At 50.1% G+C, this 27,661-nt stretch overlaps 2 protein-coding genes across 2 annotated transcripts in view; one reads left to right on the top strand and one right to left on the bottom strand.

The window, feature by feature from the left end:
• Window positions 1-3,476: 3,476 nt before the first annotated feature.
• Window positions 3,477-6,028, top strand: MARCKSL1 (MARCKS like 1). The gene is made up of 2 exons (XM_008953507.6): window positions 3,477-3,923; window positions 4,767-6,028. Exons 1-2 carry the CDS (start codon window positions 3,837-3,839, stop codon window positions 5,265-5,267), a joined length of 588 nt encoding a protein of 195 aa, XP_008951755.2. The 5' UTR covers window positions 3,477-3,836; the 3' UTR covers window positions 5,268-6,028.
• A 208-nt stretch (window positions 6,029-6,236) lies between these two features.
• Window positions 6,237-27,661, bottom strand: part of HDAC1 (histone deacetylase 1) — a 41,779-nt gene continuing 20,354 nt past the window's right edge. The window contains exons 3-14 of the mRNA XM_003828153.6: window positions 23,092-23,209; window positions 15,323-15,397; window positions 12,780-12,918; window positions 12,180-12,321; window positions 10,694-10,786; window positions 9,182-9,290; window positions 8,960-9,100; window positions 8,279-8,387; window positions 8,055-8,185; window positions 7,619-7,771; window positions 7,111-7,159; window positions 6,237-6,843 (exon numbers count right to left, since the gene is read on the bottom strand). Coding sequence (XP_003828201.1) covers window positions 6,816-6,843; window positions 7,111-7,159; window positions 7,619-7,771; window positions 8,055-8,185; window positions 8,279-8,387; window positions 8,960-9,100; window positions 9,182-9,290; window positions 10,694-10,786; window positions 12,180-12,321; window positions 12,780-12,918; window positions 15,323-15,397; window positions 23,092-23,209 — 1,287 coding nt within the window. The 3' untranslated portion in view covers window positions 6,237-6,815. The remainder of the gene's footprint in view (window positions 6,844-7,110; window positions 7,160-7,618; window positions 7,772-8,054; window positions 8,186-8,278; window positions 8,388-8,959; window positions 9,101-9,181; window positions 9,291-10,693; window positions 10,787-12,179; window positions 12,322-12,779; window positions 12,919-15,322; window positions 15,398-23,091; window positions 23,210-27,661) is intronic.

Here is a 27,661-nt window from a genome sequence, read left to right on the forward strand (position 1 = left end):
TGCTAGGTCTGGCTTTCTTCTCCCTAAGATATGGCCTGTCTCTTTTCTCCCTCCCCTCATGGGAAACCCCTGAGGGCTGGGACCCTGCCTGACTCACTACTTACTCTTAGACGTCTAAGTGTGAGCAGAAAGAGGAACTCCAGTCAGTATCTGCAACTATGAATCACAGAGCCCAACCTCTCACTGTACAGATGAGCCAACTGAGGCCAAAGAGGAGAGAGGACTGGCTGATGGTGACAGCAAGAAGTGCCCAACCTGGGGCAAGAACCGAGGTCTCCAGGTCCAGCTGATGCTCCCCAGAAGGAGATGGGGACTGGGGCTGTGCCAAGTCGCCATTCCCTAGGGCCTCCGTTGGGACCTCTGATGATGTGTCTTCCCATCTCAAGGCCTTTACATATGCCAGTCCCTCCGCTAGGAAGGCCCACGCCTCCATCTCTGACTACATATTGCCCATTCACACGTCCCCTGGCATCTAATCCAGTCCTCAACACAAGGCTCCGGGGCCTGACAGGCCTTAAAGTATCCCCCAACCTCCTTCATGGGGCATTGGTTTCTGCTGCCCCCTCCCATCTTCACCCCTGCCCTGCATCTCTCCAGAGGCCCCAGGTTGCCTGCCAGGGAAATTCATCCCCTGCTGTCCGTGCCTGATTCATGGTGGGGCCGGGAGCATCTCAGGCCAGGGCCAGGGCCAGAGCCCTTACTAGGAGAACTGGGACAGATGAGGAGTTGTATGAACGTGGGGTCTCTGGTTTCTGCACCTTCCATTCCCCCATCCATCCCAGCGTCACCCTGTCCTTCTCATTCCTCCTTTCCCTGTCACTCCATCCTGGCAAACGCCCACATCTCAAAGGTTCTGACCACCACAGCCACAGCCTCAGTGACACACTGAGGCACACACAGCTCCCCCCCGCCACAGGAACACTCACCCAGACATAAAGGAGCCGCTCTTTGCTCCACACATTCAGATATTCCCGAACTCTGGGCTTAAGCAATCTTCCCGCCCCAGCCTCTCAAAGCACCGGGATGACAGGCGAGAGCCACCACGCCCGGCCCATCGATATTCTCTCATACAGCCACACACTCAGTTTCACACCCAGTCAGACACAGTCACTAACAGTCTCAAGGAAGGGCAGGCACAAACCCAGCAAGTCTCAGTTACCAGATCACCAGGCTCTCTCCTTCACCCTTGAATATACAGGGCCAAACAAAGATCCAGACGCACGCAACCACAAACGTGCACACCTGGGCACACGCGCACACACACACACACAGCCAGAAAGTCTCACACACACAGACACAGAGCAATACACACAGTCACACACAGAGAGAAACAGATACACGCAGTTGCACACAGGCTCCCGGAGACGCAGAACAATGGGCGCATTGTCTGGGTTGGCAGCAGCTGGGGAGGAAGGAGCTGCAGTGTGGACCGAGGAGGCCGTGGGGCTGCTGTAACCTCCCACCCCCACCCTGAAGCATCCTAAACCTCTTGCCTCTTCCAGAAGTCAGATTCTGCTGGGACCTGGATTTGCTGAGGGATCAGGCTCCCAGGCACCCCCTCCCCAGCCTCCTGGGATGTCTGGTGGGGATACAGGGCATCCCCTGGGGACCAGCCTCCCTCTGGGGCTCTGGGGACTTGGGGTCTTTTACCCTGATGCTCTTCGATGCTCCTCCTGGGATCCTTAGGAAGATTTGCCTCTCATCCCCGCCAGGCAGTGCCTGGGGATCAGAAGCCTTAGGTTCTGCTCTTAACCTCTGACCCCAACCCGTGCAAGACTCACACACCCTCCGTCCCTCTGAGCCCAGCCAGCTGGTGCGGGCAGCGCCTGGCAGCATTGTGGGTTCCCTATTGTGGCTGAGACAGAGAGCAGGTCATGACATCCTTCCCTTAGTGGCAAGCTGTGGAGAAGTCACGGTACTTTCAGTGAGCTGCAGTGGGGGCACAGTGCCTCTCCCCGTCCCAAAGCTAGCCCTTGCCTCCCACTCTGACCAGGAAGCCCCAGATCTCAACAGAAAATTCTGCCAGGGGATTCCTTACAGCCCTTGGCCCATGTTATCAAACCTCTCCAAGCCTTTTCTCACCCTCAGCTACTGGTAGCTGCTGTGTGCCCTTGGGCATGTCACTTTCTCTTCCTGAACCTCAGGGTCCCAGTCTGTGAAATGGGGCGGGGGTGGGGAGCAAGTGAAGCTGAGATAGCTGAGGGTATTCTGTAGTCTCAGGGTGGGGGTGGGGATGGAGAATACAGGAGTGAGTGCAGAATGTAGAAGCCACCTCAGCCCTCCCCGCCCCTCTGTGGTCAGATCTCTGGGGAGTTCCCAATTTCTCAGGCCCTGGGGTGTCTCCACACTTCACAGCCTCAGGCCTCCCAGGAGGCTTCACCGTAGGAGGGAGGGGAGGGACTTGCTGAGCTGGCTGGGACACAGCCTTGCATTTGCAACACTTTGCTTCCTTCCAGCCCCCATCCCTTTCCTCCTGGGGGCTAAGGGCTGGCAGCCGGACACAGACATCCGGGGCCGGCCAGGACTCTGGGGTTCCCACCAGCCTATCCAGGCCAGCAGAAGGAGAGGTGGCAGAGGACCAGAGCTAGGGAGTCTCCAGCCCGGAGCACCTCCGGGCTCCCTTGCTCTCAGGCAGGGTGGGAAGCTGGGCTGGGCAGCTTTGAGGGCTGTCCTCAAGGGGCTGTCCCTTGGAGGGACCCTTGGTAGCATCCTGTCCCTCCCCTTCAGAAACTGGGGTGTTTTGAGGCTTGTTGAGTCCCCAGCTGGGGTTCCTCTGCCAGCCTGGGGCACCCTGATGTAGGGGAGCAGAGTTGTGTGTGGAGGTAAAGAGGAAGGACCAGAGCCAAGTCAGACAGGTTGTCAATGCCTCTGAGCCTTGGCCTTTCAATGGGGATGGAGATGCCCTTCAAGGTCACAAAGTCCCCCACGTGGGACTTTGCAGTGGGTCCAGGCTGAGGGCAGGAGGGGCTCAAGGCGAATCTGTCTGTCCCCACTCAGAATGACTGGCCACCAAGGGACTGAAAGGAGGAATGAGGGAAAGGCCTCACTAGTCCGACCAGAGTGACCCCGAGGCAAGTCAGAGTCCTCCGCTCCCCGGCTGGCCATGGCAGGCAGGCAGGGACGTGGGTGGGACCTCTGACCGCTCTCCAGGCCGGAGCGGGTGCCGAGCCCAGCGCAGGGGCCCTGCAGCTTCTATGACCACATTTCTAGAGTATAATTCAGGACCAGCCATCTGACGAGCCTGGTCGTGTGAGCCCTTCGAAGGGTTCAAGCGGGAGACTGCCAGCGGCTGCAGGACCAAGGCATTGGGGGCCGCTCCAGGCTGCGGGGGCGCCCACCGGAGAGGTGGAGCGGAGAGGATGGAATGACTGCCCGTCTCCTTCCTCCAGGCCCCCCGCCCCGCCCCGCCCCGCCCAGCTCGCGGGAGGACTGGCCTCGCTCCTGCCCACACCGGACTCTACCTGCCCCTGGGATTCGGGTGGGGTGGGGGGTACCCGACCGCCAGCGTCGCCTGCTGCGCAAGTGGGGCCTGCGAGCCAACCCCGCCTCCGCCCCTCGATTGGGCGCGCATTTAAATGTCCGGCCCCGCCCCGAGCTCCGGGCGCTTATATATAGGCAGCTCGGCGGGCGGCGGGCGGCATTCTGGCGCGGAGCGGAGCGGCGGCGGGCGCAGCTAGCGGGTCGGCCGCGGAGCGGAGGTGCAGCTCGGCTTCCCCCGGCACCCCTCCCCCTCGGGCGCCAGCCCCACCCCTCCGCCGGCCGGGCCGACCCCGCCGTACTATCCCCTGCGGCGCGAGCCCGGGGCGGCTCCAAGCGCCCCCCAGCAGACCCCCGTCATGGGCAGCCAGAGCTCCAAGGCTCCCCGGGGCGACGTGACCGCCGAGGAGGCAGCAGGCGCTTCCCCCGCGAAGGCCAACGGCCAGGTGGGTACGCTTGGCCCGGCCGGCCCCAGCCCCTCCTCTCGCACCTCGCCCCTTCTAGGGCCCGGGGCCGGGGCCGCGCGCTTTGTCCGGCCCGGGACACGCGGCGCCCCCTCCCCCGCCCGGTCCCTTTGTTCTCGGCGCCGCAGCCCCCGCGGGCGAAGCGAGGGGAGGGGCGGGGAGGGGGCGCCGGCCGGGCCCTGCCGCCTTCTTTGTTCGCGGCCCCGGCCCCCGGCGCTGCCCCCCGGCCGCCCCGAGTGCCGCGCGGGGAACAAAGGCGCTGCTGGGCCACGCCAAGGGGGCGCCCAGGGGCCGCGGAGCTGGGGCCCGGCGGGGAGCGCACTCCACCCGCCGACCCGACCTCGGTGGCCCACGGTCTTTTTTTTTTTAAGGGGAAGCCGAGATGCAGGAGAGCCTGGGGTGGGTGGGGGCCACTTACACAAAGCGGGAGGCTGGGAAAATAGGCCGTCCAGGTGCAGAGAGACAGCGCCCCGGGGCGGCTTCCCGCCCAATGTCGCCTAGAGCAGCTCGCCCGCCTGCCCGGGATCCGCACAGCAGATCCGGAGCGGTTCCGCGCGGAATAGAGAGCGCGCCCCGGGGGACGGGGGTGGGGGCCACGGGACCCCAGCGCCTCCTGCCGGTCGCGCCCTCTGCGCGCTCGCTCCCCGCGCGCCCGTGAGGGGCGAGAGGGAGGTGTTTGACGGGATCCTGGGTGTGGGTGAGGCTGAAGCCAGACTTTCGGGTTGCAGTAGAATCGAATCGAGGACCCCTTCGTCTAGAAGGGATCAGAAGCGGGCTGGGGGAGGGGGAGCCCCTGCCCTCATTGCTATCCCCTCTGCCCTGCAGGAGAATGGCCACGTGAAAAGCAATGGAGACTTATCCCCCAAGGGTGAAGGGGAGTCGCCCCCTGTGAACGGAACAGATGAGGCAGCCGGGGCCACTGGCGATGCCATCGAGCCAGCACCCCCTAGCCAGGGTGCTGAGGCCAAGGGGGAGGTCCCCCCCAAGGAGACCCCCAAGAAGAAGAAGAAATTCTCTTTCAAGAAGCCTTTCAAATTGAGCGGCCTGTCCTTCAAGAGAAATCGGAAGGAGGGTGGGGGTGATTCTTCTGCCTCCTCACCCACAGAGGAAGAGCAGGAGCAGGGGGAGATCGGTGCCTGCAGCGACGAGGGCACTGCTCAGGAAGGGAAGGCCGCAGCCACCCCTGAGAGCCAGGAACCCCAGGCCAAGGGGGCAGAGGCTAGTGCAGCCTCAGAAGAAGAGGCAGGGCCCCAGGCTACAGAGCCATCCACTCCCTCGGGGCCGGAGAGTGGCCCTACACCAGCCAGCGCTGAGCAGAATGAGTAGCTAGGTAGGGGCAGGTGGGTGATCTCTAAGCTGCAAAAACTGTGCTGTCCTTGTGAGGTCACTGCCTGGACCTGGTGCCCTGGCTGCCTTCCTGTGCCCAGAAAGGAAGGGGCTATTGCCTCCTCCCAGCCACGTTCCCTTTCCTCCTCTCCCTCCTGTGGATTCTCCCATCAGCCATCTGGTTCTCCTCTTAAGGCCAGTTGAAGATGGTCCCTTACAGCTTCCCAAGTTAGGTTAGTGATGTGAAATGCTCCTGTCCCTGGCCCTACCTCCTTCCCTGTCCCCACCCCTGCATAAGGCAGTTGTTGGTTTTCTTCCCCAATTCTTTTCCAAGTAGGTTTTGTTTACCCTACTCCCCAAATCCCTGAGCCAGAAGTGGGGTGCTTATACTCCCAAACCTTGAGTGTCCAGCCTTCCCCTGTTGTTTTTAGTCTCTTGTGCTGTGCCTAGTGGCACCTGGGCTGGGGAGGACACTGCCCCATCTAGGTTTTTATAAATGTCTTACTCAAGTTCAAACCTCCAGCTTGTGAATCAACTGTGTCTCTTTTTTGACTTGGTAAGCAAGTATTAGGCTTTGGGGTGGGGGGAGGTCTGTAATGTGAAACAACTTCTTGTTGTCTTGTTTTCTCCCACTGTTGTAAATAACTTTTAATGGCCAAACCCCAGATTTGTACTTTTTTTTTTTTTCTAACTGCTAAAACCATTCTCTTCCACCTGGTTTTACTGTAACATTTGGAAAAGGAATAAATGTCGTCCCTTTAGTGGTGCTTTAATGAGTGGTCTTCTGGGGGTAGGGTGAGAAGATTGGTGGAAAGTAGTTTACCTCAAACCTTGAGGAGTTAAGGCAGGCAGGTAAGTTTATGGGGTTTTCTTGTTCAGGGGGTTGCCCCAATACTCATGGACACCAGAAGGGCAGGGAAGTAGAGTTGAAACCAACCCAGGGACACATAGGAAACAAGCTCAGGAGGATATAGAAATGTATCATTTTATTACAAAGAGGCTCACAAAAATGAAAATAGTATCTCAAAAAGGAAACTAGACTAGCAACCTCCACCTGCAGAATTAGGAGAAGACAGAGGGCAGGCAGTGTTTCTTGGCTCACTTGAGGCCAGTGGGAAGGTACGAAAACAGAACCAATCTAAAAATGGCTGATGTTACTTTAGGAGCCTGAAAAGAACAGGAGATCCTTGAAGACCCAGCCACCCCTTCTAGAATGTTCAATGAGGGCACCTTTCCAAAGCTACTAAGCAGGCACTTGGCATTTCAGGATTTTGTCTTATGGTTGCATAAAAGTATCCCTTTCACCCAGACCTGGCACCCTTTATGGTTCAAAGTTAAGAACGGGAAGAATGGGTGGCAAGGTGGCTCCTGGAAGAGCTCACCCAGCACAGCTGCCCTGGGCTCGGGGGCCTTGGTTTCTGTCCCTGGGGATATTTATATTTAATAAATTTTTATATAAATACACAGAGAAATAGAAAATATAAAATCTGAGGGGTTGGGGAAGAAACGTGAGGGACTCAGCAGGAAGCCAGAGCTGGAGAGGTCCGTTCAGGCCAACTTGACCTCCTCCTTGACCCTGTGGAGAGAGCAGAGACTGGCATGAGATGACCCAGCCCAGAGCCTCGGGGCAAAAGTGCAGACAGTGACTTCCACAGGATCCTAGGTGACTACTGGGGGCTGGGGCTCCTAGCTCTGCCTAGAACTGCAGAGCTGGACAGACTGGTCCCTGAAAGAGGCCTTTGTAAGCTGGACCAGCTGTCCCTGTGCCTTTCCTCAGAGTGGTGGGACAAAGGGGCTGGTGCTCCAATGCCAGGGAGATGGCCACAGGCAGCTCCTTCCTCACCCTTTGGCTTCTGGCTTCTCCTCCTTGGTTTTCTCCTCTTCGGTAACTTCTAGAACACAAGAGTACAGGGATGGCCAAGGGCAGCACCTCTGGGAAGACCCATGAGGTCTTCATTTACCCTGAGACCCCTTCCCCAACACTACAGCTCACTGGACATACAAGAGAGAAAAGCCCATCCCTGGTCCTCCCAGTGAGCCCTGTTGAGAACAGGTTGGACCGGTTTCCCAGCCTGCTACAGCCAGAACCTGGTGGGCGGAGGCAGCCCCCTGGGAAACTGGGGTGCAGTGCTGGGAAAAGGGCTTGGGTGGTATGTGAGAGCCGTGCTCGGGCAGTAGAGGTTCATTGTTTTTTGGGCTCTGCCACTTCTGGGAGCCACTGAAAGGCTCAAGGAACTGAGGAAGAGCCCCACAGAAGCTGGCAGGGCCTGAGTCACTCCCTCCTCCCACTGCCCTACACAAATTCATCCTCTCAGGCTCGAGACCCAAGTCCCAGCTGAACCCAAACCCACCTTTCTTCTCCTCTGGGTCTTTCTCTTTTTCATCCTCTGTTTTGACTCTCTTGGCTTTTTTGAAGTTGGAAGAGTTCTTGCGGCCCCCCTCTCCCTCCTCTTCAGAATCGGAGAACTCTTCCTCACAGGCAATTCGTTTGTCAGAGGAGCAGACTGGGAGGGAGTGGGAAGCATGGGTGAGAGGGCAGGCGGGTGCTGATTTAGCTCAGCATCTATGCCCAGTGCTTCCCTGCGTGTCCTCCAAGAGACACCAAGGGAAAGGGAACCAGAAGAGGGAGGAACTCGGGCTCCCTAACCTGTTCCTACAGGCACTGGAACTCGAAAACAGATTTCTCTACAGGTGGGGAGCTTGGAGGGAGTGTGCAGCCAGGAATGGTGGTGGAAGTGGGAGCTGCCTATTGAATGGAAGGCATAGGGCTCTAGGTCTGGGTCTCACTCGAGATGCGCTTGTCAGGGTCTTCTTCGTCCTCATCGCCACTCTCCTCAGGGATGGCGTCCTCAGGAATCGCCTGCATTTGGACCCCGGGTGCGTGCGGCAGCATTCTAAGGTTCTCAAACAGTCGCTGTCTGTGGCCAATGGGAGAGAGTAGCAGGGCTCTGGTCAGGGACAAACCAAAGTCAGGAATGTTCAACCAAGGGGTGGCCGGAGGATATACTCACTTGATCTTCTCCAGGTACTCATTCGTGTTCTGGTTAGTCATATTGGAAGGACTGATGTGGAGCTTGAAATCTGGTCCAAAGTATTCAAAGTAGTCGTTGTATGGAAGCTCTGATTGGGGCAGGAGAGAAGATCTTGTCAAGAGACCTGGCCACCGCACCCTAACCATTTGCACGTAAGCACCCTAAAGCATTTGTAGGTTTCTCTAGGCCTATTTATCCAAACAGAGGAGAATGCCTCCAAGACACTGTGAGACACGGGTACCTATGGGATTTCCATCTTTTTAACATCACTCTCCTATGTCTGTACCAGTGGTGTATATGTCGCTAGGAGAAGGCCCATGTCCCTGGTTTAGGACACTTGAGGCCATGCTCATTATGAGCGCTCCGCTCCCTTCACTCGCTACTCCAGTTACTCTACAGAGTAGAAATTCCAAAGCTGTAAATTACCAATGAGAACTTTGTCCAGACCAAAAGCAGGAGGGAGAGGGGAGAGAGCTAAAAAGGACTAGGGGAAAAGTGATGGTTATGGTCTGCTGATCGCAAGAGGACAGGCAGGAGACTCAGTGACTAGTATCAGAAGAGGAGCGGTCATATGACCAACGGGGAAGGGGTTATAAACTTAAGGACAGATGAGTTCCAGCTCCCACCCAGCCCAGCCGAACCTGGCCCTGCAGCTATTACCATTAGGGATCTCCGTATCCAGGGCCACAGCTGTCTCGTATGTCCAGCACCGGGCAACGTTACGAATGGTGTAACCACCGCCTCCCAGCATCAGCATAGGCAGGTTAAAGCTCTTGACAAATTCCACACACTTGGCGTGTCCTTTGGTGGGAGAAGGGGTGCTGAGTTACAGGAGCACCAAGCAGGACCCCGCCCACCCATCCTTGTGCTACCTGGTCTCACCTTTGATAGTTAGATTGAAGCAACCTAACCGATCCCCAGATAGGGAGTCTGAGCCACACTGTAAGACCACCGCACTAGGCTGGAACATCTCCATTACTTTGGACATGACCTAAAATGATACATCCTGGTCACCACCAACCTCAAGAAAGCAATACGAGGTTTGGGGTGGAAAGGCTGGGTGCAACACTTTCCCACCCACTCCTACCTTTCCACTCTCCCTCATGCTATGTGGGAGAGAAAAGGGAGTGCTAGGCTGGAGCCCTTGCTTGCCCACTTAGGATTTCAATTTTCCAATTTAAAAAGTTCTCTAAGACCCTTCTAACACTCTAGTAACACTGAACCTAGAATGGCCTGTCAACTCCCTAAGTCTCTTCTGTTGCCCGAGCTCTAGTGCCACTTCCTCCAGGAAGCCTTCCTGACCTTTAGCTGCATCTACTCTACTTATTCGGTCTTACAGACTTGAAGCCTTACATTAAGAGCAAGCACTTTTAGTTTATCTTATTCTCACAAGCAGAGTCTAACGTTACTGAGACCGATTCACAACTCCCACTTCTGTAGCCCTTATTAAATACTAGGCACATAGTGGGCAGTCAGTGTTTGCTGAATGACTACCTGACCTTATTAGGTTAAGCAGTTTCTTACCGTTTATAAGTGAAGATTTAACTCCTTGGCATGGCATTCAAGGCTCCCTTTGAAATACTGAGCCCAGCATACACTTCCCACCGCCTCCTTCAGCACTCCTCCCATACACCACACTGGCCTACATGCTGCCACACTGGCACTTCTGCTAGTGCCGTTCCTTCTACTAAATGCCACCCTTACTGCCGTCACCTCCTTCTTCACATGGGCACCTCCTTGTTTTCCAAAGTCCAGCTTAAACATCAGCACCTCTGTGAAAGCATCCCTGGCTACCCTCCTGCCAGCCCAGGCAGTAGTTTGTCTCTTATTCCTCTGATCATCCCTCAAAAACACAGGCACTAGGCCAGCCTACCCATGGAACATGCCACACAGCCTTTCCAGAATCTCTGGATGGGCTGACTGGCGAAGGGCTTTCCCAGACAAAGCCAGTCTGCAAAGACTGGAGTAAGTCCCTACTTCTTCTAATGTGCAGATATCAATGTAAGGCAATGAGGAACACAAAAAACCAAGGAGACATACCACTACCAAAGAACACAATAATCTCCCAGCAGCCCAAAGAAATGGAGATACAAAAACAGTACTAATCATAGACTACTGGGTATGTGCCTGCCTTCCCCACCATAGTCCGTGAGGACAAAGATCATGTCTTAGACATTTTTGTATCCAGCAGAAGACCTGACCCATAGAAGGAACCAATAAGTATGGGTGTTTGTTCCCCTAACTGACCACACAGCAATCCAGGGTTCAAACACTTCTATCTCCCCACCAGCTTTAGTAAGGAGAGATTCCTGAGGTATGGTGGGGGTGCTTTGCTCCCCTCCACCGCCAACCAATCCCCTGTTTGTAGCCCAAGGGGTGGATAAAGCCACTTACCGGCTTGAAAATGGCCTCATAGGACTCGTCATCAATCCCGTCTCGGAGCGGGTAGTTAACAGCATAATACTTGCCTTTGCCAGCCCCGATATCCTAATTAAAAAGGCCATTAAAGTAAAACTGAAGGATGAAGCTTGAAGGAAGGTCAAGGATAGGGGCTGGAGGGATAAAGGAAGAGGTTCAAGAGAGACAAGCTAGGCCCATGATGTGGGCCAGGACAGAACAGAGGTACCTTGTTAGTACCATTCTCTTCACTGGCAAATCTAGCTTCACTGGCAAATCATCTCTGGACATAGCATTAAGCCTACCCCCAGGCTGAGAGCTATTGATGGGACCAGAGATTGAATAGCCTACCCTATAGCACAAGATTTCTACCTTGGGATTGGGTTAGAGCTGGCTGGCAGGTGGGTCACAGAAGTGACAGCCACCCTTGACAACCCTTTCCACTCCAGAGAGCTCTAATGCTCACTCCTCTTCCCCCATGCTCCCTCTCTAGGGTGTTGTGGAGGGAAGGAGAGAGGTTAAGAAAGTCCTTCCCAGTAACCTCAAAATAGTGAGTGCGCCTATTTAAGTCCAGCACTTTGGGAGGCTGAGGCGGGTGAATCTTGAGGTCAGGAGTTCGAGACCAGCCCGGCCAACATGGCAAAACCCCATCTCTTTTAAAAATACAAAAATTAGCCGGGCATAGTTGCACGCACTTATAATCCCAGCTAAATCCCAGCTATTCGGAGGCTGAGGCACAAGATCGCCTGGAGGCGGGAGGCAGAGGCTGCAGTGAACCGAGATCACGCCACTGCACTCCAGGCTGGGTGACAGAGAGAGACTGTCTCAAAAAAAAAAAAAAAAAGTGAATGCTCATTTATTCTAACGCTTGCCATGGCAAACAACTGAATTAGTGCCACTTTTTTACCCAAGGGCTACCAGGCATGGCAAAGCAGCTGATTTCACCATATTCATGCTAATAGAAGCAGATGGAACAGTTCAACGAAGTAGCTTCCAAGGATTCTTATCCTAAGGTTCATGGATGGGCTTCAGTAAGGGGACTTGTCTATTAACTATTCTATATCAGATGTAAAATCTCATGTACTTTTCTGGAGAGACAGTCCATAGTTTTCAGTCAAAAGGCTAAAGGGGAAAGTGACCCAAAAACATGAAGAACACTTGAGATGTCCTTCAGAGTCCCAATTCCTACCCCCAAACTCAAGGCTTATGAGACATAAGAATAGTGTGATGCAACCCAGCTGTGGCCAGGAGGAAAGTACAGTGAGTCAGGAGACCCCTCTTCTTTCTCTGGCCCTTTATGTCCCATCATTCCCTTCCTCCAGAATAAGGAAGGGAAAGAGATCAGGGCAAGTGCTTCAGATTGGGATGTGGTATTCTGATTGGCAGAAGAGGCAGGAAGCAATTTTTAGTGGCATGAGATAGGAGAGAGAAGTAGAGCTGCCAGCTGAGGGTAAGCTGGTTGGCTCCTAAAGGGCGTTCTCACCCGTAGGTCCCCAGTTCCTGGGAAGTACTCTCCATACTTATGAAAGGACACAGTCATGACCCGGTCCGTGGTATAGAAGGCCTCTTCCACGCCGTCACCATGGTGAATATCAATGTCAATATACAGCACCCTCTGGTGATACCTAGGATCAGAAGGGGGTCAGGGGTCTGGGGGCTCTTTGGGGATGGGACGCGCCAAGGGCGCTAGCTCCCAGCTTACCGGGCTGGCTGCCTCCCTCAGGTATCTCTAAGCACCAGAGACGTGGAAACTGGCTGAAGGAAGGTGGAAGAGCGGCCGGGTGTCTCCAGAGGCCTGACCAAGCCGACCAAGTCCGATCTTCCTACTCTACAGCCAGGGTCAACTCCAGCCACACAGGGACACTCTGGAGGCAGGATCTGAGCAGCATCTGCCCCTGATCATGCCGTGGCTCAGATCAAACCAAGACCCCATCAAGGAGATGATGGCCAGAGACACTCACCGAGCACATCCTAGCCAGCACATCAGTAGGAAAAGCAAACTAGGGAGGCAAGCCCAGGGGGAGAGGGAAATGGGAACCTGGCCTAACGTGCTCTTCCAAGAGACAAGGCCAGGCAGGCATACTTTAGCAGTTCCAGGATGGCCAAGACGATATCATTGACGTAACAGAAGCCAGATGCCTCGGACTTCTTTGCATGGTGCAGGCCCCCAGCCCAATTCACAGCGATGTCCGTCTGCTGCTTATTAAGTTTCACAGCACTTGCTGGGCATGAGAAAAGAGAACATAAGCCTGTTACTAAGCCACTCTCCCCTTCCTCCAAGAAGCCCAGGGAACCTAGTGAGAGGTTAAGACCTGCCTATTCAACAGCTGTATTGTACAATTCATAGACCAGTCCCCTCCCTCCCACCCTACTCCAGCAGGGAATACATGATACTGTCTACTCTTAAAAAACGATTTTCCAAACTGAGGGTAGTAACCCATTAGCAGGCCTTAAAATTGATTTAGTGCATCATGATTAGTGTGTGTGTGTGTGTGTATATATATATATATATATTTTTTTTTTTAATGAAATAGCATAGAAAAAAATATCAGAGTAACAGTAAGGGTAACTGCTCTTTTGTAAAACTCTGGCTTCAGAGTGAGTGAGTGTGTGCATGCATGCATATGTTATATGTATCCTGGATTGCATGTGTAAATTTATTTCTTACTATGGCTCATGGTCAAGGAACTTTGAAAAAATACCAAAGATAGGCCATGCGTGGTGGCTCACGCCTGTAATCCCAGAACTTTGGGAGGCCAAGGCGGGCAGATCACCTGAGGTCAAGAGTTCGATACCAGCCTGACCAACATGGTTAAACCTCATCTCTACTAAAAATACTAAAAATTTAGCTGGGCGTGGTGACATACACTTGTAGTCCCAGCTACCTGGGGAGGCTGAGGCAGGAGAATCGCTTGAACCCAGGAGGCGGAGGTTGCAGTGAGCCAAGATCACGCCACTGCACTCCAGCCTGGGTGATGGAGGGAGACTCTATTTCAAAAAAAAAGAAAAAGAAAAATCACCAAAGATAGTGCTGATACACTAGGTCAAAAAGCACTAGCACGAATAGGTCCCAGAAGAAGTAAAAGATAAATACACACCCATGTGTGCAAGTGCATTTGTGGCAGTGTTAATTTATTGTTGTTGTTTTTTGAGATGGAGTCTCACTCTGTCACCCAGGCTGAAGTGCAGTGGCGCGATCTCGGCTCACTGCAACCTCTGCCTCCCAGGTTCAAGCAATTCTCCTGCCTCAGCCTCCCAAGTAGCTGGGATTACAGGCACACACCACCACGCCCGGCTAATTTTTGTATTTTTTAGTATAGATGGGGTTTCACCATGTTGGTCAGGCTGGTCTCAAACTCCTGACCTCAAGTGATCCACCCTCTTCAGCCTCCCAAAGTGCTGAGATTACAGGTGTGCGCCACCGTGTCCGGCTGCAGTGTTGATTTTAACAGCAATAAAAGCATAGATTGATCCAAATTGTCAAGAAGAGGGACAGATTATATCAACTCAAATAAATCCACAACATGGAATAATCATAGAGCCACAAGAAAGCAAGCTGTAGAAAACTACAGACAATTTCGTTAAGTAGGAAATGCAGGCATAAAACCATATATATGTGATATGTATATAACCCACTTTTGTAAAATATAGATGTTGTATATGTGTGATACAGATATAAACACACACACAAAAGAATGGCCATACAAACACCAACATGGTAACAGAGGTTATCCACCAACCCTGTGACTGTGGGTGATTGTGTTTTTTTCTGTGCACTTCTTTGTTTTCTGTGATTACATTGGTGGGGCAGCGGGGATGGACACAATGATTATATTGGTGGGGGATCACAGGAAAATAAATATTTGTTAAGAAAGCGTTTAGAGTAATCCTGGAGATAACCCAAAAGTTGCAAATGGAAGTGGGAGATACATGAGGAGTATTTCTGACCTCTAAAGGTAATTACCATACTTTTTCATAGGACAGATTCACAGATGATGACACTTCCATTTTTATAGCACTTTGCAGTTCACAAATTGCTTTTACGTACAGCATCTTAACAACCCCAGGAGGTCTGCGGGGAACGCCTGTACATAAGATCTCTTAGTAGGAAAGGACAGTCAAGGACACCTGTCAGTACCATGTCAGAGATTGAACCTGGGCTGGGACTGAACCAGAAGGACATTTTAGAGGCTTTTTAAACTTTAGTTTTTTTGGAGGCAGGGTCTTGCTTTGTTGCCCAGGCTAGAGTGTAGTGGTGTGACCACGACTCACTGCAGCCTCAACCTACTGGGTTTAAGCCTCAGCCTCCTGAGTAGCTGGGACTACAGGCACGAGTCACCATGCCCGGCTAATTGTTTTTACTTATTTTATTTTTTTATAGACAGGAGGGTCTATGTTGCCTGGGCTGGTCTTGAACTCCTGACCTCAAGCAATCCTCCTCCTCAGCCTCTCAGAGTGCTGGGATTACAGATGTGAGACACTACACCAGCCATTTTAGAGACTTAAGTAAAAACCACAGGACCATTCTACATGGTTTCAGATCAGCCAACTAGGATAGCAGCCTAAAAGGCAGACCTCACTAGAACAACCCAGTCTACCCCTGGGGAGAAGATGAATATTCCTTACCCACAGAACCACCAGTAGACAACTGACAGAACTCAAACAGGCCATCGAATACTGGACAGTCCTCACCAACGTTGACTTGAAAGAAATAAGCAAAATGTTAGTTTCCACAATTTCCTTTAGTTTACATATTTATGAGCTGATGGAAAAAAACACAGAATTTAAATTCAGGAGGTGTGGGTTCTAGTCCAGGCTCTACTACTTCCTGGCTGTATGACTGCATCAAGTTGTTTAACATCTTTGAGCTTTAGCCCATTATTATTTTTTTATTTTTTAGAGCCAGGGGCTTGCTCTGTTGCCCACGCTGGAGTGCAGTGGCACAAACATGGCTCATGTGCAGCAGCTTTGACCCTCACCTCCTGGGCTCAAGCAATCCTTCCACCTCAGTCTCCCAAGTACTTTGGACTACAGGTGCATGCCACTATACCCAGCTAATTTTTTTTTCTTTTTTTTTTTTTAGAGACAGAGCCTCACTATGTTCCCTAGGCCTCATGCAGTCTTCTTGCCTTGGCCTCCCAATAGGCATGTGCCATCACACCTGGTCTTAGCCCATTATCTATAACAAGCAAAACTAATATCCCACCTCACCCACTGGTCAGAAAATTAACAAAAATCTAATATGGAGAAGCAGTTAGCAACTTGGAAAATGCTGGTTCGTTTCTTGAGGGAGAAAAACTTATCCTCTGGCCCTCACGCCAGCTGACAAACAAGGGGCAAGAACAGAGACCCAGAGAACTATCGTTCACTGTGCACTTACAACACGCCAGACACTGCGCTACATGCGTTAAATACCCGAGATCATTCATCTTCACACAAGCTTCTGAGGTAAGATTTGGTCCCATCTTATAAGTAGGGAAACAGGGCCTGGCACAGTGGCTCACACCTGTAATCCCAGCACTTCGGGAGGCTAAGGCAGGAGGATCACTTGAGGCCAGGAGTTCAAGACCAGCCTGAGCAACATGGAGAAACCCCATCTCTACCAAAAACATAAAAATGAGCCAGGTGTGGTGGCAGCTGCCTGTAATCCCGGCTACTTGGGAGGCTGAGGCACAAGAACCACTTGAACCCGGGAGGCAGAGGTTGCAGTGAGCTGAGATCGCGCAACTGCACTCCAGCCTGGGCGAGATAAGAGTGAGACCCTGTCTCAAAAAAATAAATAAATAAGTAGGGAAACAGGTTCAGAGAGGTGAGCTGTTAGTAAATGGCAGAAGCAGTATGCAAGCCTCAAGCTTTGGTTTGTCTGTTTTTTTTTTGAGACGGAGTTTTGCTCTTGTTGCCCAGGCTGGAGTATAGTGAAGTGATCTTGGCTCACTGTAATCGCTGCCGCCCTCCAGTTTCAAGCCATTCTCCTGCCTCAGCCTCCCGAGTAGCTGGGATTACAGGTACCCGCCACCACACCTGGCTGATTTCCGCATTCTTAGCAGAGACGGGGTTTCACCATGTTGGCCAGGCTGGTCTCGAACTCCTGACCCTGTGATCCGCCCGCCTCGGCCTCCCAAAGTGCTGGGATTACAGGCATAAGCCACCGTGCCCAGCCAGTCTGTCTGTCTTAAAAGCATGTGAAAATATATCCTGGCCCTTTTCCAAGTCCTTTCACATATACAACCTCATTTGATCCTCACAACAACTCTATGAGCTGGACAAGACAGGTATCAACCCCACTGTGCGGAGGAACAAACAGATACCGAGAAGTTAAGTGATTTGCCCAAGGTTATAAAACCAGGCAGTAGCAGAATCAGAATCAGGGTCCCGGTGTCTTGACTCCCGTAGTCCAGTGTCTTACTGCTACATTCACAGTGACAAGTGGAGTAAAGTTATTTCGGGCCTAATGGGGTAAAAGTACCAAGTAGTACATAATGTGGAAACATATGCAAACAATAAGGCAAATGAAATGAAAACAGGAAGGAAAGCACACCTGGAGGCTGTAGACTCACAGACCTAGAGGAACCTTATAGCTCCAAATCTCCTCTTACAGAAAAGGTAACTACTGGCCAGGCGTGGTGGCTCACACCTGTAATCCCAGCACTTTGGGAGGCCAAGGCAGGTGGATCACTTGAGGTCACGAGTTCGAGACTAGCCTGGCCAACATGGAGAAACCCCGTCTCTACTAAAAATACAAAAATTAGCCAGGCATGTGCCTGTAATCCCAGCTACTCGGGAGGCTGAGGCAGGAGAATCACTTGAACCCAAAACGTGGAGGTTGCAGTGAGCCGAGATTGCACCCCTGCATTCCAGCCTGGGTGACAGGGCGAGACTCCATCTCAGGAAAAAAAAAAAAAAAAAAGTAACTGCTGAGACATCAATGAGCTACAGGAAGTCAGAGGCAGAAGGTGTGGGGCTGCATACTTATTCTCTTGCCCAGTCTTCTATTGTACCCACTGTTATCAACAAGATTTCCAAAAGTAGAGGAAGGAGCAGCCCTGGGGTGACAGCAGAAGAGCTCAGTTTGGATTGTGCTGGTAAAATCTCAAGACACAGTTGAAGCTCAAGATCTACAATAACCACAAGAGTTACCAGCTCTGGTTCTGCACTAAACTTGGAGGGTGCCAAGATCCGGTGCTCTGAGGAAGAAGCATGGCTGCATGAGGGAGTGTGCAGCGGGTGGGTCTCTTCCTCACTTCCTGGGTAAACACTGGGAGGCTGTGTAAATAAGAACTTTGGTCCCTGGCCCCGGCTGTTTATCCATTGGCAACTGATTTCCCTCTCTGGCCACTTCCTCCTGCACAGGGTTCGGCCTGCCTGCGTTTCCAAAGCTTTGTTTATACTCTTATTTGGGATATGGAGCCTCCATGGGAAGGAATGGGTATTTTGGACGTGAGAAAAAAAAAATATTTTTCTTCAGGCACCAAACCAACATGTAGCTCAAATGACCAGCCCTTTTATTCCTAGTCAATAAGCTATGTGATTAGAGATGGAAAGGGGGCAAACGGAAGAGCAGATACTCATGTGAGCTAATCTGTGAGGCTAGGGAAGACTTTTCCATGGGTTTTCTCTCTTTCTGCTATAAATGCTTTTCTCATTCTCACACTAGCTTTAGACTAAAGGGAAGCAATACTGGGTGAGAGGTGGAAGCAGACGTAGGCAGAGAAGGCAGTCAAATGCTCATTGCAAAGAGATGGGAAGATTAAACACTAACCTCAGGATAGTGCTTATACCTTGGCAGTGCTGGTAATGGGGTGGGGGGCTGGGGGAGTGGGAGAGAAAGGGTATGTGATCAAGGAAAGATGCCCAAGGGGGCGTCAACTGTATTGATAATGTTTTCTTTCTCAGGCTGGGTATTGGGCACACATGGATGTTCATTATATTATTATTATTTTTTTTTTTTTGAGACAGAGTCTTGCTCTGTTGCCCAGCCTGGAGTGCAGTGGCGCAATCTCAGCTCACTGCAAGCTCTGCCTCCTGGGTTCACACCATTCTCCTGCCTCAGCCTCCCAAGTAGCTGGGACTACAGGCACCCACCACCACACCTGGCTAATTTTTTGTATTTTTAGTAGAGATGGGGTTTCACTGTGTTAGCCAGGATGGTCTTGATCTCTTGACCTCGTGATCTGCCCGCCTCGGCCTCCCAAAGTGCATTATATTATTTTTTGATGCTTTTTGTGTGTGTCTAAAATATGTTTTTTTCTTTTTCTGTTTTTTTTTTTTTTTTTTTTTTTTTGAGATGGAGTCTTGCTCTGTCGCCCAGGCTGGAGTGCAGTGGCACGATCTTGGCTCACTGCAACCTCTGCCCTCCAGGTTCAAACAATTCTCATGCCTCAGCCTCCCGAGTAGCTGGGATTACAGGCATATGCCACCACACATGGCTAATTTTTGTACTTTTGGTGGAGACAGGGTTTCACCACGCTGGCCAGGCTGGTCTCAAACTCCTGGCCTCAAGTGATCCACCTGCCTCAGCCTCCCAAAGTGCTGGGATTACAGGCATGAGCTACCCTGCCTGGCCTGTGTATCTAAAATATTTTATATACACTATATATTTTAAAACTACAGAATTGGGGGACTAGAGTTGCATTCTGCATTCTACCATCACCTTGCTGTGTGACTGGGAAAGTTTACATGTCTGTAAAATGGATGAGAATGTCTCCTGATTTTTTACCAATCCCTTTTATCATGTTTTCACCAAAAGCCCCCTAAATGCATTTATTTGTGTTCCCATTTTCACTTGCTAAATATTAGGTCAGAACTTCTGGTCAAGGCTCTCAAAGTGACCAGAAAGGGTTTATTACATTTCAGCCACAAGCAAGGAAACCTGATTTACTCGATCTTATCATAAGCATAACTTCCTAGATGAGGTGTGTGGGATGTTTTTGTGTGTGTGTGGTTTTTTTTTTTTTTCTTTTTGAGAAGGAGTCTCGCTCTGTCGCCCAAGCTGGAGTACAGTGGCGTGATCTCGGCTCACTGCAAGCTCCGCCTGTCGGGTTCACACCATTCTGGTGCCTCAGCCTCCCGAGTAGCTGGGACCACAAGCGCCTGCCACCACGTCCGGCTAATTTCTTGTAAATTTTTAGTGGAGACGGGGTTTCACCGTGTTAGCCAGGATGGTGTCTCGATGTACTGACCTCGTGATCCGCCCACCTCGGCCTCCCAAAGTGCTGGGATTACAGGCATGAGCCACCACGCCTGGCCATGTGTGTTTTTTTTTATTGAGACGAGTTCTTGCTATGTTGCCCAGGCTGGAGTGTGGTGGCGAAATGAGACCATACCTCAATGCAGCCCTGAACTGGGCTCAAGGGATCCTCCTGCCTCAGGCTCCTGAGTAGCCAGAATCACAGGCATGTGCCACCATACACAACTAATTTTTTATTTTTTTTTTTAAGATAAAATAAGAGATGGGGTCTCACTATGCTGCCCAGGCTGGTCTTGAACTCCTGGCCTCAAGCTATCCCTCCTGCCTTGCCCTTCAAAGCACTGGCATTACAGGTGCATGCTACCATGTCCAGCGCCTAGGTTAGATATTGGTACATATTCTAAAAGGGCAAGTTAAGGATTAAGGAATTTGAGGCTGCAGTGAGCTATGATCTTGCCACTGTACTGTACCCTGGATGACAAAGCAAGACCCCATCTCTAAAAACAATAAAAATAAAAATAATTCTTTTTTTAAAAAGGGCTCATTACTGTCTTGGTAGATACCCCAGGTTATAAAGCACTGTGTTAAGTGACATCTAAAGTCTCTGTCTACTCTGACCCTCCATAACCCTACGAATCAACTCAGTGAGGTACTCTGAAGTTCTTAGAGAGGCTTATTCTTCCTGCCCCCATTTCTGATGACAGAAAAATCCAAGACCTAATTATTTTAATTAGAAAAATTTTTTTTAGAGACCAGGTCTCACTATATTACCCAGACTGGCCTTGAACTCCTGGGCTCAAGAAATCTTCCTGCTTCAGCCTCCTAAGTAGGTGGGACTATAGGCACCCAGACTGAATTTTTTTTTTTTGAGACGGAGTCTCGCTCTGTCACCCAGGCTGGAGTGCAGTGGCGCGATCTCGGCTCACTGCAACCTCTGCCTCCTGGGTTCAAGCAATTCTCCTGCCTCAGCCTCCTGAGTAGCTGGGATTACAGGCATGTACCACCAAACCAAGCTAATTTTTGTATTTTTAGTAGAGACGGGGTTTCACTATGTTGGCCAGGCTGGTCTCAAACTCCCGACCCCAGGTGATCTGCTTGCCTCGGCCTCCCAAACTGCTGGGATTACAGGCGTAAGCCACCACACCCAGCCAGACTGAATTTTTTAATGTACAACTTTAGAATGCTGGATTCGGAAAAATTGGCGCACCAGAGCAGAACCTGCACACTCCTCAGGGCATAGTATTTTGTCTGCCTTGATAAGTTTGTAAATAATAAAAATAGTAAGTCATAATAGCAAAAGTGATTATGCAATAGCAAAAATAGCAAAAGCAATTCATTGAGGGTAGATATATTATATATATTTAAATATATTATCTTCACTTATTCCCCCATCCTTGACTATGAAATAGGCACTAATGTCTTTTTTTTTTTTTTTGGTCTCGCTCTGTTGCCCAGGCTGGAGTGCAGTAGTACAATCATGGCTCACTGCAGCCTCGACCTTCCAGGCTCAAAAGATCCTCCCTCCTCAACCTCCTGAGTAGCTGGGACCACAGGTGTGCACCACCATGCCCAGCTAATTTTTAAATTTTTTTGTAGAGATGAGGGTCTCACTATGTTGCCCAGGCTGGTCTCAAACTCCTGGCTGGGCTCAAGCAATCCTCCCACCTTAGGCTCCCAAAGTGCTAGGATTACAGGCATGAACCGCTGTGCCTGTCCTGTCTTCCTCTTAAAGAGGGAAAACAGGTCGGGCACAGTGGCTCAGGCCTATAATCCCAGCACTTGGGGAAGCCGAGGCTGGCGGATCACCTGAGGTCGGGAGTTTGAGACCAGCCTGACTAACATGGAGAAACCTAAAAATACAAAATTAGCCGGGCGTGGTGGCACATCCCTGTAATCCCAGCTACTCAGGAGGCTGAGGCAGGATAATCACTTGAAGCCCAGAGACGGAGGTTGTGGTGAGTAGAGATCGCCCCATTGCACTCCAGCCTGGGCAACAAGAGCGAAACTCTGTCTCAAAAAAAAGTGGCAGGGGCGGGAAATAACACCAGAGGGGCTAGGAAACCAAGGATTCAAACTAAGACATGAAAGCTTATTTTCTTACTTTAATAGCAAGTTGCTCCTCTAGTGAGAGCCCACTCTGCTGAGAGTAGAGCCTGATCCTTGGCCTAAATGGGTTATGGAAACCTCTAAAGCCATCTACAGGAAAGGCATGAATTTGCCTCATCTTGGAGGGAAATAAGACCCTGCAATTCAGAGAGCAAACACCTCACTCACAGCAGCTGGCAGCTCCTGGAGTTGTCGGTAGCAAAGAAGCTTAATGCTTCAAGGAAGGTCTCTGTGGTTCTGCCATCAATACCACTGTACAGTTATTATTAGTTGTAATAATAGTTATAAATAACTTTCTTCCTTGGGAGTAAGACTACCTTGTGGTCAGCAGCAACAAACAAGTGCCGCATATTTTCTGACACTTCCATATAAGCTGTCATAAGTTAATCAAAACTTCTTCTGGACAGTGCTGTTACACTATATGAAGTCTTAGGTGCTAAGAGATAATTTCTAAAATAACACAAGGGGGAAGTCAGGTATGATAGTTTTGTCCCAAATTTGAATACTTTTTTTTTCCCCCCCACAGCTAAAATAGTTCCCATGATTCCTACAAACTAAGCGTGGCTTCCAAGATGGGACCTGCTCTGAAGTTCAAGTCCAAGGGATCAGGGGCAGCATCACCTCATCTCAAAGATTACACCATCTAGAATCTGTCCTGAGTGGCCTCTAAATTCTCAATTAATACCCACTAAGTCAAAACAGTTACAGTTGGGCAGAAATCAGAGATCATGTGGCCCAGCCCACTTTACAAAAGAAGAATCTGAGGGGAAGTGACTTGCCCACTCAGCTGAGAGTTAGAGTTAAATTTTACTGTATCTATTGTCTCCCTGTCCCAGGTCAGTGCTTTTTCCACTACAATAATTACAGTACTCTTGGGACAGTGTTGTGAACATAACCAGAAAAAGTACTACCTCTATCGTTTACAAATCAGGAAACATGAAAAATCCGACTTGAGGGGAAAAAGCACTCTGGCACCTTTAGGAGGTAGGGGAAATCAGGTGTCCACTGAATGGGAGGTGCAAGGACGGCAGAAGGGGCCTCTACAGTGGAAAGGGAGATGCAACTGGGGGCTTCAGAGTGTGAGGGAACAGAATGGACTTACATCTCTGCATCTGCTTGCTGTACTCCGACATGTTATCTGGACGGATGGAGCGCAAGAATTTAATGTAGTCATCGCTGTGGTACTTGGTCATCTCCTCAGCATTGGCTTTGTGAGGGCGCTAGAGGGCAGAAGGGAGAAAGGGCAAGTTATTTTTGACCACGGCCAGTCCACTCAATCTAGTTTGAATATTTGTATTTCCTGCGCAGCATGGAGCTAGGTGCTATAAAGAATAAAAAGAAATAACTGGTTAGATTCAGGCTTCAAGAAATTTACAATCTAACTAGGCAAACAAGATTATCAAAGGAGACAGAGTATCAGAAGACCTACAGCAGCTCAAGCTCTGTTGCTTAGGCAAGTTACTGTCTCTTGAACCTCCATTTCCTCATTTACTAAACAGGGACAACATGGACCACATGGGGAAGTTGAGAGAATTGGAAGAGGTTGTTAAATCTCTTTGTAAACTGTAAGGTGCTTTACAAAATTATTACTTTTTTTTTTTTTTTTTTTTTGAGACGGAGTCTCGCTCTATCTCCCAGGCTAGAGTGCAGTGGCGCAATCTCGGCTCACTGCAAGCTCCGCCTGCCGGGTTCACGCCATTCTCCTGCCTCAGCCTTCCAAGTAGCTGGGACTACAGACGCCCACCACCACGCCCGGCTAATTTTTTTTGTATTTTTAGTAGAGACAGGGTTTCACCGTGTTAGCTAGGATGGTCTTGATCTCCTGACCTCGTGATCCGCCCGCCTCGGCCTCCCAAAGTGCTGAGATTACAGGCATGAGCCACCGCGCCCGACCTTTTTTTTCGTTTTTTTTTTTGTTTGTTTGTTTGTTTTGAGGCGGAGTCTCACTCTGTCACCCAGGCTGGAGTGCAATGGCACGATCTCGGCTCACTGCAACCTTTGCCTCCCGGGTTCAAGTGATTCTCCTGCCTCAGCCTCCCGAGTAGTTGGGATTACAGGCGCCCAGCACTACGCTGGCTGATTTTTGTATTTTTAGTAGAGATGAGGTTTTACCATATTGGTCAGGATGGTCTCGAACTCCTGACCTCAGGTGATCCGCCCTCCTCGGCCTCCCAAAGTGCTGGATTACAGGCGTGAGCCACTGCGCCCGGCCTACAAAATTATTACTTATTATTATATAAAACTGGCCGAGTGCAGTGGCTCACATCTGTAATCCCAGCACTTTGGGAGGCGAGGCAGGTGGATCACCTGAGGTTAGAAGTTCAAGACCATCCTGACCAATATGATGAAACCTGGTCTCTACTAAAAATACAAAAATTAGCTGGACGTGGTGGCATGCACCTGTAATCCCAACTACTCGGGAGGCTGAGACAGGAGAATCGCTTGAACCTGGGAGGTGGAGGTTGCAGTGAGCTGAGATTGTGCCACTGCACTCCATCCTGGGCAACAAGAGTGAAACTTCCTCTCAAAAAAATAAATTAAAAAAAATATATATGTATATATATGTATTATAAAATTATGGACAAAATGGCTCCAAGAGTTCACGAAAAAAGGGTATCTAATGAAAACTGAAACAGATGGGAAATCCTTTATAAGTCATCACATCAACAATTTTGATCACATCCTCCCCACTAACACTTCCTTGACCAGCTAATTTCCTGGTTATCCCAACATTCTGACTCCTCCTTCCCTTTTTGAAATTCTTTCCTTTTCCTCCCATCCCTTAAAGGTAGGTCTTCTTCAAACATGACCCTCTGCCTCTCTAATTACCAATACAACAAAAGTCCTCACTTAATGCCATCCACAGGTTCTTGGAAATTGTGACTGTAGGCAAAACAATGTATAAAGAAACCAATTTTACCATAGGCTAATTGATATAAACAAGAACTTAAGCTCCTACAGCATATTTCTGTCACAAAAACATCACTAAAATTCTAAATAAAGACCCAAAACACTTCAAACATCAAATGCTGAAATAAATGTGAAATATCCCTTTTTTTTTTTTTTTTGAGACGGAGTCTCGCTCTGTCATCCAGGCTGGAGTGCAGTGGCGCGATCTCGGCTCACTGCAAGCTCTGTCTCCCAGGTTCACACCATTCTCCTGCCTCAGCCTCCCAAGTAGCTGGGACTACAGGCACCTGCCATCACACCTGGCTAATTTTTTGTACATTTAGTAGAGACGGGGTTTCACCATGTTAGCCAGGATGGTCTCAATCTCCTGATCTCGTGATCCACCCGCCTCGGCCTCCCAAAGTGCTGGGATTACAGGCATGAGCCACCTTGCCCGGCGAAATATCCCTATATTTAAGAAATATTTATAAAAATAAGGAAGATCATTATTTGGCTGGGTGCAGTGGCTCATGCCTAAAATCCCAGTACTTTGGGAGGCTGAGGCAGGTGGATCACTTGAACCCAGGAGTTTGAGACCAGCCTGGGCAACATGGTGAAACCCTGTCTCTACAAAAATATAAAAAATTAGCTGGCTGTGGTGGCACTTGCCTATAGTCCCAACTACTCAAGAGGCTAAGGTGGGAGGATCACCTGAGCCCAGGGAAGTCCAGGCTGCAGTGAGCTGTGATCTTGCCACTGCACTACAGTCTGGGCAACACAGCAAGACCCCGTCTCAAAAAATATATACATTATTATTTACCCAATTTTTGGTGAATCAGTGAGTGATGGCGGTTGTTGTGATGGTGGGTTAAATCAAATAATAAATGTATGCAAAGTTAAAATTGCAAGGAGAACCTTCTACCATCATGCAGTTCAAAAACGGACAATAACAAATATGGCAGGCTCGCTGAGTGTTTCTGTATCACATCTTTTATTGTTGTGCATCTGTATGATTATTGTCTACTTTACGAATTTTTATTTGACAATAATTTGAATTCAATCATTCATTTCCAAGGGTGGCCAGAGCCTGTCTCGCAGCTCAGCACAAGGAACCAACCTTGGACAGGACGCCATTCCATCACAGGGTGCACTCACACCCATATCCACACTTGCTCAGACTAGGACCATGGAAACATGCCAACTCACCTCACATGCACATCTTTGGGATGTGGGAGAAAAATGGAGTACCCGGAGAAAACCTACACAGACATGGGGAGAATATGCAAACACCATACAGATAGTGGCCATGCCAGGAATCAGTTATTTTTCTCCTCAACGTTATAACTAAATGATGCTGAGTGAAGTGATGTTATTCGAGAACCTGCCGTATTTTCTGCAGTTTATAAAGCATTTTCAATACGCAGCCAACATTTATTGTTTCCTCTGTGACAGTCACTCTTTCAGGCACTTTAAACGCTATCTCATATGATTCTTACAACAACCTTTTAAAGATCTAAGCCCTGGAGGATCGCTTGAGCCTAGGACTTCAAGGCTAGCCTGGACAACATAGTGAGACCCTGTCTTTTTCTCTTTTTTAAAATAATTATCAGGGCCAGGCGCAGTGGCTCACACCTGTAATCTCAGCACTTTGGGAGGCCGAGGCGGGTGGCTCACCTGAGGCCAGGAGTTCAAGACCACCCTGGCCAACATAGCGAAACCCCATCTCCAATAAAAATACAAAAATTAGCCGGGCGTCATGGCAGGTGCCTGGAATCCCAGCTACTCAGGAGGCTGAGGCAAGAGAATTGCTTGAACTCGGAGGCAGAGGCTGCAGTGAGCTGAGATCATGCCACTGCGTTCCAGCCTGGGCAACAAAGCAGACTCCATCTCAAATAAATAAATAAATTAATTAAATAAAATAAGTTATTGGGCAATCTCTCCAGGCCAGAATATGTTCAGATTCCTAAGACCCCCATCTCTGAAAAACAAAACAAAACAAAAAAACACCTTTTAAAGTTCATGGCCAGGTGCGGTGGCTCACGCCTATAATCCCAGCATTTTGGGAGGCCGAGGTGGGAGGATTGCTTGAGGCCAGGAGTTTCAAACCAGTCTGGCCAACATGGCGAAATCCCATCTCTGCAAAAAATACAAAAATTAGCTGGGCGTGGTGGCAGGCTCCTGTAATCCCAGCTACTCAGGAGGCTGCAGCATGAGAATCACTTGAACTTAGGAGGCAGAGATTGCAGTGAGCCCAGATCGTGCCACTGCACTCCAGCCTGGGCAACAGAGCGAGACTCTGTCTCAAAAAACAAGCAAATAAACAAAAAAAAGTTCATAGCCAGGCACAGTGGCTCATGCCTGTAATCCCAGCACTTTGAGAGGCTGAGCGGGGCAGATCACTTGAGGTCAGGAGTTCGAGACCAGTCTGGCTAACATGGTAAAACCCCATCTCTACTAAAAATATAAAAAATTAGCTGAGTGTGGTGGCGAGCGCCTGTAAACCCAGCTACTCGGGAGGCTGAGGCAGAGAATCGCTTGAATCCAGGAGGCAGAGGTTGCAGTAAGCTTAGATCATGCCACTGCACTCCAGCCTGGGCAACAGAGTGAAACTCCATCACAAAGAAAAAATAAAAAAAAAATTTCATACTATTATTATCCTTATTTCACAGGGAGGAAACTATAGAAGAGAGAGGTTAAGTAATTTGCCTGGGGTTACACAGCTGGTAAACTGGAAGGAATCCAGAGATCTGGCTCTGGGTACTTTGACTCTCATTTAATCCTCA

This window comes from Pan paniscus, chromosome 1 (genome assembly GCF_029289425.2).
Source record: "Pan paniscus chromosome 1, NHGRI_mPanPan1-v2.0_pri, whole genome shotgun sequence".
Classification (NCBI taxonomy): domain Eukaryota; kingdom Metazoa; phylum Chordata; class Mammalia; order Primates; family Hominidae; genus Pan; species Pan paniscus.

What these genes read in the sequence shown, in the direction of transcription:
- MARCKSL1 (XM_008953507.6), top strand. Translation starts at nt 3,837, where the DNA reads ATGGGCAGCCAGAGCTCCAAGGCTCCCCGGGGCGACGTGACCGCCGAG. An exon ending in CCGCGAAGGCCAACGGCCAG is followed by an intron (nt 3,924 to 4,766) that starts GTGGGTACGCTT and finishes TCTGCCCTGCAG; the next exon opens with GAGAATGGCCACGTGAAAAG.